General features: G+C 40.6%; 2 protein-coding genes across 2 annotated transcripts in view; both read right to left on the bottom strand.

Moving 5' to 3' along the window:
* The window catches only part of LOC109902676 (advillin-like), a 37,003-nt gene extending 35,885 nt beyond the window's left edge, over window positions 1-1,118 (bottom strand). The window contains exons 1-3 of the mRNA XM_020499284.2: window positions 756-1,118; window positions 193-310; window positions 28-102 (exon numbers count right to left, since the gene is read on the bottom strand). Of these exons, the coding sequence (XP_020354873.2) occupies window positions 28-102; window positions 193-252 (135 nt within the window). The 5' untranslated portion in view covers window positions 253-310; window positions 756-1,118. The remainder of the gene's footprint in view (window positions 1-27; window positions 103-192; window positions 311-755) is intronic.
* A 1,287-nt stretch (window positions 1,119-2,405) lies between these two features.
* The window catches only part of LOC109894523 (carboxy-terminal domain RNA polymerase II polypeptide A small phosphatase 2-like), a 28,896-nt gene continuing 17,966 nt past the window's right edge, over window positions 2,406-13,335 (bottom strand). The window contains exons 4-7 of the mRNA XM_020488083.2: window positions 8,526-8,582; window positions 7,441-7,533; window positions 6,748-6,933; window positions 2,406-6,515 (exon numbers count right to left, since the gene is read on the bottom strand). Of these exons, the coding sequence (XP_020343672.1) occupies window positions 6,390-6,515; window positions 6,748-6,933; window positions 7,441-7,533; window positions 8,526-8,582 (462 nt within the window). The 3' untranslated portion in view covers window positions 2,406-6,389. The remainder of the gene's footprint in view (window positions 6,516-6,747; window positions 6,934-7,440; window positions 7,534-8,525; window positions 8,583-13,335) is intronic.

Below are 13,335 nucleotides of genomic sequence, written 5' to 3' on the forward strand. Positions count from 1 at the left end.
GATAAGTATCATGGCCCCCGGACTCACAGAGAGTAGGATGTAGCAGTCACCCTCGTAGAAATTGCCAAGGGATTTTTCAGGGACTTGCACCAGCTCCATTTTCTGGGAGGACAAAGAAATCGTTTTCACCACTGACTGTGAATACACACCCTGATCAATTTGAAATAATATACTGACTGACAGCCTCTTTACCTCGATTCGCCAGATTATAATCCCAGGATTGTGGGTTACTGCGCGGAATGTGTATTCCATGTTTCTCAGATTCAGGCAATCTCAATCTGATGTTGGAAAGAGTTCCTTGGCCCACCTCCTGGTTTTGGACCCAGGAAGGAGTAATTTGTTAACCACTTAAACAAATTACATTATCTAAAACCGGAGGTTATTGAGATGGATATTAAAAGGACTTCAATATCCATTTCAGGATTACTGGAGGTTTACTGCAGGACTAATGTATTTACATCATAAACCGGTCAGACAGTGTGTTGTCGGAAGAAGAGAAAGAAGCATTCAAAAGCACTGCATTGCTGTTGACACCCACTACTATACGTTTGATTCAGTCAATATCACAAAGTTCACGACATACTGTATTTTACTGTTCTGATAGTCAGAGATGTGTTTGCCTCAGCCCTCTGACCATTAACTCCATCGATCCAGCCACAAAACATCCTAACTCTCTCCTTTCAAATCACATCATGAAACTCAGTGAGCCACTGTCTGAAATCACAGAGGGCAGATATGATCAAGTCAAACAGTACCTTGAGGTGCGGCTGCGGAGACAGAAGACAAGCGTGTCCAGCTAGAGAGTTGCTTGCTTGTAGGAGTAAGTGTCTCTGTGTGTGTCTGGATGGTTCTTCCGTTGACTCAAGGTTGGACACAGCAGTGCAACCCTCAGGAGAGAACCAGACGATTTAGGGCTGTCACTGGGGCATCAAAGCATCCTTCTCCTCTTCCTCCTCCTGGCCCTCGTCCCCTGAGAGATTTGCCTGAGTTTGCATGTTCCAGGACCTCCTATCGCTCCGTCCAATCGCTGATTAGAGAAAGGGAAAGATACACAAACCAGCAGGCAAATGAGGATAAAGCAGACACGACTCCTATTCAAAAGACCACAGGCTGAAAAGACACTTTAGTGGTAGTGGTGGTGGGACTGTGTGAGGGAGGGGGGAGTGGAGGGGGAGAGAAAGAAAGGGAGGGAGGTGGAGTAGTTAAAACCCTCCCTTTGCCAGGAAATGGATCTGGCTATATTGGAAGGAAGCCACAGAGCTATGGATTTTTAGTTAAATTATGTACTGCACAGAGGGTGGACCACTGATGCTTTAATGCAGTTGCTGCCTATAATATTCATGCATTAGAAGGTTCTAACAGCCACCCCAAGTAGAGGCCTATACTGTAGGAGAGAATCTCACATGAGGCCACATTGCTATGTGACATTCACTCTACATTGATTATGTTTCGAATGGTGTTATTGATTTTCAACATCAGAATGCTCTCACTGGATGTCCTTACTGACAAATCTAGCTGCAGTCTAAAAGTACCTTTCCATGAAATCTGATGATTCATGCCAGACATACGGAAGCAGTCTGAAAGGCTTATTCAAGAACTCAACCTTGTTGGACGCATCACACAAATACTGGGGGGCCCTTACAAGCCTGAGAAGTTTGACAGGCAAATGACTTGTGTTGAAGAAGTGTACACAATGCTAAGGACATCACACCCCCATATATTTTGGACACGGTGTCAGTCACAGTTTGCTACCTCACCGTTAATGCAAACAATTTCAGAGGAACATGAAAAACTACAGCAGTGGTCTGTTGTGTTCTCAGGGAAAACCCTACAGAATGGAAATGATGCCACCCAGGCAAGATTAGTGAAATATGAAAGGATTTGTTAACACCCAGGGAAGGAGCCACATCTACTCATGCTGACCTCTGTGATTGGTTGGATGTGATCAGAATGATCCAATCTCAGTATGCCCCACCTCTGCCCTATCTATTTCCCAAATCTAGTTAAGGCTCCATTTTTTACGTGGCCATTGATGGACAGAGCTTTGTCCAAACACAGTGGACAGCTGATTCATAACATCACATATGATGTCATAACGTAATGACTCTCCCCAAAAGCCTGATCGCATCCCAAACGCCACCCTGTTCCCAACATAGTGCACTACTTTGGACCAAACCACTATGGTCCCTAGTTAAAAGTAGTATACTATATAGGGAGAAGGGTGCCATTTGGGGTGCTTACTCTGAATTTGACTTTCTGATTCTACAATATTGTTTGTGGAATGCAAATCTCTTTGTGATTGGGCATTGAGGTTTGGGTATGTTTGTTTGGTGTGTGTAGCAAGGTGAATGAATGTGTTACTGCTCTCTGGAAATGCGGACATATATACACTACAGTAGACAAACTCACTATAATCAATGTTTTTATTCCATCTTTGAAAAACAATTTTCAGAATTGCTAGTTTAACAAAAAAGCCCCCAAAAATATAATGCAGGAATCTTACGTTAAAGTTTTCAGAAAATAGCTGTACAAAACATATTTTCAAGAGTAAAAGTTCCCACTGGGCACATACTGGTTAAATCAACGTTGTTTCCACGTCATTTCAACAAAATTACATTGAACCAATGTGGAATTGACGTCTGTGCCCAGTGGGTTGATCATTTTAGCAATATACTGTATGTATTTCAGTATCTCCTTCTGCATAGTTTCTGTGTAAGATCAGCAGTTTGTTCATGGTACACAAATCCTGACCCAACCACACAATCAACCCATTAAAGAATCCAGTTAACAAAAAATAATTTGATCCAAACAGAACTTACTTGCTGAATATTTTCCCATCACTTATCAGGAAATACTACATTGGTCACCATGACAATCTATTCAATAGATTGATCAATAGACATACAGGAATCAATAGATTGTACCCTCTGAATCATACCTTATTTTGTTCTGATCGTTGGTTGGCATCTAAAAAGCCGCACAGTAAGTAAACCAACTGAACACTTAAAATAAAGAGATTGCAAAAGATCTCCATATATGTTAGAAATGACAAAATAATCCAAATAGGAATAATCCATGTCCAAAACAAGAGAACAAAGCTTTTTAGAGCTATATTTCAATCCATTATTTGTTTGTAATATTTCATATCAAAAAAGAAAAGAATTACCAAGTACCAAGAATTATTTTTTATTTATTTTTACAACTGGACTTTTTAGGACAAACTAATTTCAAGGACATAACACTCTAGTTCTTTACATTATTTCTCTCCAGGTCTTTGAGAAAATAAAATGTATATGTGGAAGATAAAATCAATAGTATGATCTCAATTATAATTGCATCATTCCGATGCATAGGAACAAAGGGATCATGAAATCTTGTATTTCTCACTTAAGAGTAAACTATATTTGAATCAAACACAGGACATTTTTAAAGTCGCATTTGTTGAGGGCCATAGCATGCATTTCATAGACGTTACATATTACCTCAAAATCATAGACGATAAACTTTCTCCTGAAACCATGATCCATAACATGACTGTAATTAGCGTTTGACATGTCACCTCTGATTTGAATGTCAATATCTTTCACTACATTTAGTAATTTCATGTCAGCAGACATTTTGACTGAATATACCAGGTATCATGTAGGCCTCTTTTACCGATTCACCATTACTGACAGTGAAGTGCTGCATGTTTAATGCAACAATACTGGTTCTTTCGACTAGAAGAAGGGAAACTGGCGCAAGAATGCTTTAATTAAAATTGTAGTGTGAATATTTGGTGCCCACACCCCTCCCCTCCTACAACCCACCTCCACAAAATAAAAGTGTTGAGCTTTGGTAAATACTGATGTCTATGGCCCCACTTTACCTTTCGTGTTTCAGACATAACAATAACAGTCAGGTCACACCTTGTGCACCCTCCACCAAATCCCACCACCAGAAGACAAAACTTAACATCCTATCCAACTGACAAAAGAAGAGGATTCTTGTGCGTCCCAAAAGGTAATCTATTCCCTATATAGTGCACTGCCTAGCGGTTAGAGGGTGGGGCCAGTCACTGAAAGGTTGTTGGTTCGAATACCCGAGCCGGCAATGTGAGAAATTTGTCGATGTGCCTTTGAGCAAGGCACTTAACCGTAATTTGCTCCAGGAGCACCGTAATACTATGGCTGACCTTGTAAAACAACACATTTCACTGTACCTATCCGGTGTATGTGACAATAAAACCTTTTTTAGTTTTTACTTTTAACCAGAGCCCATAGTTCTGGTCAAAAGTAGTGCACTATATACGGAATAGAGTGCCATTTGCAATGCAGCCAGGGATTAACACGCTTATAAATATCTACAGGACACATGACAAACATGCAGTAGATACCTTTCTCTGACAGTGTGGATGTGGGGTCCACAACATTATAACACACTGCCCTTTCTTTGAATCCCAATGAAACAGCGGAGTAGGATCACTTGGCAAAGAGCGATTTGTGGATTACTCTATTTCCGACCAACACTAGACAGGTTACCAGTTGTAAAATTCTAAAATGAAAAATGGGGATGATGGAGACCCTTGATGTTTTATTCTAAAGCTTTCAACACAGAAAGAAACCGTAGGCACTTCATAGAGTGTAATAGTATAAGGCGGTGCTTTATCTTGTGAATAAAACAACCACAAAACAAATCTCTTTGGGATACAGTGACTAGTCAGGATTGGGCATGCCTGTGTGTGCTTACAGTTACAATTTGAGCAATAGAACATATCTTGCTAAATCAATCCATATTTTGCAACCACAAAACCACTGCCACCCCCTAAGATATGTCAGTGTGAGTACTGTAGAACTTCTAGAACAGGCAATAACGCAAAGAGAATTTGTAAAACACATACTTTTACTTCTCAGTATTGTCGTTTAAAAAAAAAACATTTTTTACAAACCGAAATATCTTACCTTAAATAGGATACATTTTAAAATAGTAAAAGTTGAGTGGAAATGACTTGGCAAACTATGGATAAAGGGCAACCGGTAGGGGGTAAACTAGTGTGCATTGTGTTCACTCTTAGCAGCCTACTTCTCACAAGTCCCTCACGCGACCCAAATATGGCACCCAGAAGGCTCGACACAAAATGTAACAAAAAGGCTCGGTTTAACCAATATGGCATCCTTAGCAGACTATACACCAGCAGAGAATCACTCCAAATTTGCTACCGAACTTTAAAGTCTAAATTATTCTGTTCATTTAAAGGGCATTTTTTAAAGGGGGCGCCAAAAATGTAGGGAAACCAGTTCAAGTGTCCTGTACCTGATGCATCTCAGGGTGAATCTGCATAAAGAGGCGGGGTTTATGTTACAGCCCTGCCTTTACACGATGGTGTGACCCTTGGTTTGTAATGGTCCCTATTGGCAGAGTATTAGGTTATCTTCAGCTAATGAGAATGGAGGATTTCATGTAAATACAACATACACAGAGGCTGTTAACGTATGGCTGTTCTTCCTCAACATCCAAGACATTACAAAAGTCATCTACACTTCTTACCATATCAAACATTTAAAAGACATCTCAAAAATGTATAGAAAAACCTAACAATTGAAAAAGAACCATTTTCTGGAAAGAACGCAATTTTTTCTTACTTCAAAAACAAAACCAAAACAGAATTAATATATTTTTCTTTTCAGAAGGCACAAAGATGGAGATCCCTTGCTCCCCATGTAAGGTCTGCTCAAATGAGGTCATGTCATGCACTGTAATGTCATGTCATGCTGGCCTTGGATCAGAAAGACCACTGGGTTTAGCTTTTAAAATTAATTTCCTGAAGGACTCAATCCATTCAGGAGAAACTTCCTTAAAAACCGCCTTTATACAGGCCGTTGTACTACGAAATGGAAATTAAAATCACTATGTGTTTTTTGTAGTTTCCTTGCAATGCTTTAGAGTCCCCCTTCAAAGTGTTTGTACAGAGATTATTGTCGAAGCAGAGATGTTGTGTGTACAGTCAATTGTTTTGTGTCGCAATTAGTGCTATAAAATCTAAGTCTTGTTTTTGGAGAAACAAAGATCTGGCCAGTCAGTTTAAATGATTGGAGTACTAGTATGTGTTTGAGTACATTTAAAATGAGAAAAGAGTGAGCCACTTTGCATTGTGTTTGTTGGATTTTTTCCAGAACAGCAGTTTTGCAGCACCAGCTAACATACTGAGGAGGAAAATAGTAGGAACAGTGGACAGCCGTCCAGACACACAGTTCAGGGGCCAAACAAACACACTACCGAGTGTGTGTCTAGGATACTAACACCGCACACAGTGTGTGTATGTAAGTAAGGTTTGGTCTTTTTCCGTCGGTTGATGGGTGTGGTCTGGCTGGGAGGGGGAGATTCTGGCTTATAAGAGGGGGTGTGTCGTGTCAGGGGGCCCGTAGCTGCTGCAGTTTGGCGTAGACGTCTTCCGCCTCACTCAGCTCTTCAAAGACAGGCAAGAGGCTCAGCAGCTCTGTGTCCTCCAGGTCGTCAAACCAGGACACCACAGGCACCTGAGGACACACACATAGATTAAAACATTTGACATTAGAGAAATTAGGCTATTAATTAAGGAAATAAACTTTTCAATGCAGTTGGGAAATGTTGATTTCCACAGTTTAAAACACACATTCAGAAAAAAAACCCAGGAATGTTGGCATCAAATAGCTTCTTGCTTAAACCAGGAAGATCACCTCAGTGATTCTACATGAGACAGTAAAGCTCAGGCTGGACAGCAGCACTCACAGCATTCTCAGGGTGGAAGATGTAGGAGGCGGGGGAGTTGTCCAGGATGAGGGTCTTGTTGAGCTGGCGGCCCAGGCGGCTCAGGTCCTTGACGTAGCAGCCCTGATGGAACACACAGGACTCCCGAAAGAGACGCGTCCGGAACACACCACACTGATCTAGAAGGTCAGTCACTGGGTCTGCATACTGCAGGAGAGACGGGAGGGAGGAGATGGAGAGAAAAAGATAGAAACAGAAAGGTAGTGAGGGCCAGGAAGGGAGTAGGACAGAGAGTAGGATGTATGGGGAGTGGTATGTTGGGTGGTACAGATGAGTTGAAGGGATTCTTCGGGATTTTGGCAATGAGGCCATTTATCTACTTCCCCAGAGTTGGATGAACTCGTGGATACCATTTTTATGTCTCTGCGGCGGTTTGAAGTTAATTGCTAACTAGCACAAGCGCAATTTCTAACTAGCATTGGCTAGCAACATTACCTCTAACTTCCTTCATACTGGACAGAGACATAAAAATGGTATCCACAAGTTCATCCAACTCTGGGGAAGTAGATAAAGGGCCTCATTGCCAAAAACCCGAAGTATCCCTTTAACAATGCTGGAATTGCTACGTTTTCAAGAGGCATATCTCATCGCCACCAGGTGGAGCAAATGGTGTAAGTACCAGTTAATTTTCCAAAACAGTAAAAGCAATGTTACCTTTGCAAGACTTGCAGTGAAGAGAACACACTCAAACAGCTCTCCCATCCTTTGGAGGAACTCGTCAACATGTGGCCTCTTCAGGACAAAAACCTGGGACACATCACAGCACGGTTATAAGCATCTGGCTAGGAGAATCAAGTACAGCTATCCAGCAGCGACCATCTATGAACACTAGTCTATGGACTAACTAACTGACTGGAGCAACTTCACACAACTCCAGTCCGTAAGGACCACAGTATCTATTGATCTGCAATCTGATCAAAGTTATTCACTGGCTACAGAGTTGACTCACCTGGCTTAAAAAGCTTAATGTGTTGGCAAATTGAAAAGGCAACAGTGAAAAGAAAAGAGGCTAGTAAGCACAAGTGGATCCATCTTTCATCCATTCAACAACCTGGTTCAACATTTCAGAAAATAAAGAAAGCCAACATATAAAACAAAACTGAACAGGAAGGTTAAAAAAGGGTTAAACATTTACTGAATACAATGGAGGCCTGCCTCCCTGTTTGGTCTGCCTGCTTTTTCCTACTCATTCCGTCTGTGGGTCAGGGAATGCGTCCAAGCGTCTGTCGGTGTGGTCGTTCCAGAGGGTGTGTTGGAAGTTGGCAGCCGCCTCCTGAAACAAGTAATCGAGAATAGGCCGTGCTGGCGGGAACCAGCCTATCCTGGATTACTTGAATCAGGCCGAAGCCAGAGAGCTTTGGCTAGTGTCCCACGACGAGGAGGCCATTATGGGGTGAGGGAGCCCTCGCTGACCCCTGGCTTAACTGTACTATACAGCTTTAACATTTTTACAATTGATACATATGTAGCTATGACTTCTACAATAAGAAGTAAATCCATCTTGATCATGGAAAATAACATATTTATCCAACAAATGTTCCTTTTGATTTCAAATTTGAATTAATGTATTAATGTTAAATGTGTTCAATTTCCGAAGCAGTTGTATTTCTCTAATGGGCTGCAATAGCTAAACATAAACACAGGGAGGCTGATTATTTGAATTTGTCTGATGGAGCACATACAGTACATTCCCACAATACATGTGTGTTGATCTGAATGCCATAGTCATTGTAAGTTACCTGGTGTGTTGTTCCTTCAATCTCCACAGGTACAATGAAGTCAGCATTACTGATGGGCTACAGGATCAGAAAAGGACAACCATTCACCATCATCAGTTTTCAAATCCAAATAAAACCAGTTGCAGTGACACTCAAAAGACAAAAGTATACATTAACCACAAAGATGAGATATTCTGTAATCTCCCGTGAGCAGATTCTGCGTGTAGACCAAGAGAATCTGCCAGGACTGAATGAGATGCGTGAGATCTGAGCAGATTCCCCTTGAGTGCTTTGTGTGTGCGCCCACACCGCCCGGGAGAGGAGGGGCTTTGACTGAGAGTTTCCTTTTGTGAGGGTGGAGACTTCATTTTTGTCAGAACTCTTAATTTCTAACAAGTAAAACAAAAAAGTTAAATTACACAGCCGACCAACTAACACTAGATTTTAATTCCCGGCTAACAGAGATGATAGTCTTATAAAACACATTTAAAATCATAGTCAAGTTTTAAATGAGGAAAAAAACAAACCACTCCTCCCCACCAAAAGCAGTTGAAATCATGCCCTATCAAGAGAAACATGTAAACTAAGGGGGATATGTACAACAGTGGTCTGTTTGCCAGTGACCAATGTTTTGTTGATGAATGTGTTTACAGCATCATCATCTCATCTTTCACTCTCCCAGCCAGTGTAATGAGCTACCTGATCCAGCTAACAGCTGTCCATTACTACATATGACACACAGACTAATAGGGGGATCTACAAGTGAGACGACCACAAACAAGAGGACTAAATCAAATGATTACATTTTAGTCAGTTAGCAGACACTGTTATACAGAGCAACTTACAGTAATGAGTAGGGATGCATGATATAATGGTGAACATATTGGAATCGGACGATATTAGCCAAAAATGCCAACATCGGTATCGACCGATGTCTAGTTTAACGCCGATGTTAAAAACCTATGTCAAAGCTACCGTGCAAACCTATATAACGTAGGTACATGACGTAATAATGCAACGCCAAATTTTGTTTGGGTCTTTGCGTGTCAAAAAAGATAGTAGCACTGTCTAAACTGTACAAAAAAAGTATACAAACAAGCAAACAAGGACACGAACGATGTCTACAAACAAGGACACGAACGATGTGTTTACAATACTGAGTTGGTAATAAAGCATAATTTGTTCCAAAGCAACTTATAGGGTGGCTAGCTTTAGCTTGGTACCTAGCTAGCACCAATACAACCAGCCTGAAAACAATGACCAGCAGAAACTGCAGTCGTTTTTATTATTCTTAGCAATGATTTAGGAAACCTTATGAGTAAGTTTTAGCAAGGTTGCCACTTGTTGTTCGCCTATTGAAATGGAACTTCAGTTCATGAAAATGATCGCTAGCCAGCTACTGAACCTCTCTGCGCACCGAACCCATTCATGAAAATACAAGTGTCTCACATGTTTCGAAAGCCTAGAATCTTGCTAATCCAACTTCGTTGTCAGATTTAAAAAAGGATTTACTGCGAAAGAATACGATGCGATTATCTGAGGATAGAGCCCCATAAAAAAAACTATTTCAACCAGCACAGGCGTAACAAAATCACAAATTGCAATAAAATTAAATTGTTTACCTTTGACGATCTTCCTCTGTTTGCAATCCCAATGCTCATTGTTACACAATGAATGGTCTTTTGTTTGATAAAATCCATTTTTATAGCCTAACACGAAACATTTTGTGAACCGCTTGTGTTGTGAATTCTGTCTCATTCAATTTTCAACGACACATTCGATGTAAATACACACACTAAACGTGACTTTTCCAGTCATGTTTGGTTTCATTGCAATCAACTGGTTTGTTTGTAACACAACCAAACTTGATAGGTCCTTTCGCTGGACGTATTGACTGAAAGAACCCGATTTGAAGACATCATTGTGCACCAATGATATGACTGCTGTTTCGTTGATTGACTGTATTTTAACCCAATGACCACAGATCATCTTGAAATCTAGCTGGGTAGATAGACAATGAGCTGAGGTAAACGGCAATATGTAATGGTTGTGTGTTAGAAGACCAACCCATGTAGTAAACTCCAGCGTAAAGAGGGTCATTCGCCATTGAAGATTCATACTGGAAGGAGCGCATGTTACGCACAGCACTTTTTTGGTAAAGCGCATCTTCAGCTTTTTATATATCAATCAGTATGGCGACTAAGTCAGGGAAAGCTAAATCTAAGTCTAGATATACAGATGTACACACAATTTTAGAAGAAATTGATCGGGAAAGTGAGACAGATTGTTGGAGGACGATTCATAGCTTTGATTCCCAAATGGAGGAATATTTTTTGAACGGAGAGGACATCGTTTTGGACTGGTAAGTTCTTCTCATGCTAATGCCGTTGTTTGAAATTAATCATATAAAATATGTGATTTAAAATTTTTTTTGTAGCAATATATAAAAATGTAATGAAATGTGTAAAGTACACTTTGGCTATACATTGTGGGTATGTTTGTATGTATGTTTATGACCCATAGCCTATGTTTGTGTGTGTATATATACATATTGCGGATTAGAGGGAGCATGGCCGAGATGCGTGTGTCTGCCGCTCCACCCCACCCCACCCCCACATGAAATAGCCTATTTGAGGCTGTTGAGGGGAGGGCAGGCTCACAACAATGGCCAAAGTGAAATGGAGACAGTAGATACAGCTGGTCTGTTGTAATATAATAAAGACAGTAGATCTAGCTGAAATGTCATAATATAAAATAGACAGTAGATCTAGCTGGTCTGCCATAATATAAATGAGACAGTAGATCTTACAGGTCTATAATAATATATTTAACCTTATGTTCCCTGTACTCTATATATTTTTTTTTTATTATACCTGTTGATACAGGGCTCATATGTGAAACTATTCTAACTGAACATTTTCTTTCACAGTGACACTGACTCCGAATGGGAGCTCCCAGTGCCAAGGTGTCCATTCCCCACTGAAGCTGGTTCATCCAGCTCCTGCCACAAGTGGTGTTCATCTGCCCAAATTTATTTCTGCAGGCATGGATGTGCCTCAGGGCCAAAAGGGCACAGCATGGAGGCGTCGCTGTGTTCTTTGCAAAATGAAGTCCCCCATCACCTGCACCACATGCTTGGTGACCCTCTGCTTTACAGCAGAAAGAGACTGCTATGGCACCTGGCATCAGCAGCACAATATTGTGTAGAGGACTGAGGGTCTTCCAAATATATATTTTTCCTATTTTTTCCCTCCATTTTTTGTTGTGGGGGGGGGGGGGGGGGGGGGGTGTTAGAATACAATTTTTTTGAATACAATTTTGGTATTTGGTATATAGTTATTCCATTCAAAATGTATAACTTCACCAGTTTGGCCACTTGGGTACATTTGGGCTACTTGTGTGGGACACCTGGGTAACTTCATGATAAATGTCATGTAGCACACTCATTTTGGAAGTTATCATTCTGAAACTTTGCAAAGGTACTGTTTGCACTCTTATGTTTTTCACTGAAATTGTCCATCATCCTATCTGAATGTTTGTTTTGTCTTGTTCATTTTAAAGATGATACAACAATAAAAATTAAAAAACATGTTTTTTTCATTGTATTATCTAAACCAGATCTATTGTGTTATATTCTCCTACATTCAACTCACATTTACACAAACTTCAGAGTGTTTTCTTTCAAATGAAACCAATAATATGCATATCCTTGGTTCTGGGCCTGAGCTACAGGCAGTTAGATTAGGGTATGTCTTCAGGCGGAAATTGAAAAAAGTAGGGGGGGGGGGGGGGGGTAGCTGTAAGAGTTTTAAGAACAAATCATTTTTTACAATGACGGACCGGACTAAACAGTTATGGATGCAAGGACTTACCATGTGATGCAGCCTAGGGACTGTAGTGACGCCTCTTGTACTGAGAAGCAGTGCCTTAGACCGCTGCGTCCATGTGCGTTTTAACTATGTAACTGTACTAGAATGCTTAAAAGGCTGCTAAAAGTTTAAATATCGGTTATCTGCATTGTTTTTTTTGGCAAGGAAAATATTGGATACCGGTATCGGCCAACAATGTAATATCGGTGCATCACTAGCAGTAAGAACACACATTTTTGTACAGGCCCCCCGTGGGAATCGAACACACAACCCCGGCGTTGCAAGCGCAATGCTCTATCAACTGAGCCACGAGATTACAACCTGTTGTTGCAAACAAGTGAAGTAAGAGTTACAGTTGAAGTTAGAAGTTTACATACACCTTAGCCAAATACATTAAAACTCAGTTTTTCACAATTCTTGACATTTAATCCTAGTAAAAAGTCCATGTCTTAGGTCAGTTATGATCACCACTTTATTTTAAGAATGTGAAATGTCAGAATAATAGTAGAGAGAATTATTTAAGGTTTTATTCCGTTAATCACATTCCCCGTGGGTCAGAGGTTTACATACACTCAATTATTGTTTGGTAGCATTGCCTTTCAATTGTTTAACTTGGGTCAAACGTTTTGGGTAGCCTTCCACAAGCTTCCCACAATAAGTTAGGTGAATTTTGGCCCATTCCTCCTGACAGAGCTGGTGTAACTTAGTCAGGTTTGTTGGCCTCCTTGCTCGCACACGTTTTTTCAGTTCTGCCCACACATTTTCAATAGGATTGAGGTCAGGGCTTTGTGATGGCCACTCTAAAACCTTTACTTTGTTGTCCTTAATTAATTTTGCCACAGCTTTGGAAGTATTCTTGGGGTCATTGTCCATTTGGAAGACCCATTTGCGACCAAGCTTTAACTTCCTGACTGATGTCTTGAGATGTTGCTTCAATATATCAACATACTTTTCCTACCTCA

This window comes from Oncorhynchus kisutch, linkage group LG1, assembly GCF_002021735.2.
Source record: "Oncorhynchus kisutch isolate 150728-3 linkage group LG1, Okis_V2, whole genome shotgun sequence".
Lineage (NCBI taxonomy): Eukaryota > Metazoa > Chordata > Actinopteri > Salmoniformes > Salmonidae > Oncorhynchus > Oncorhynchus kisutch.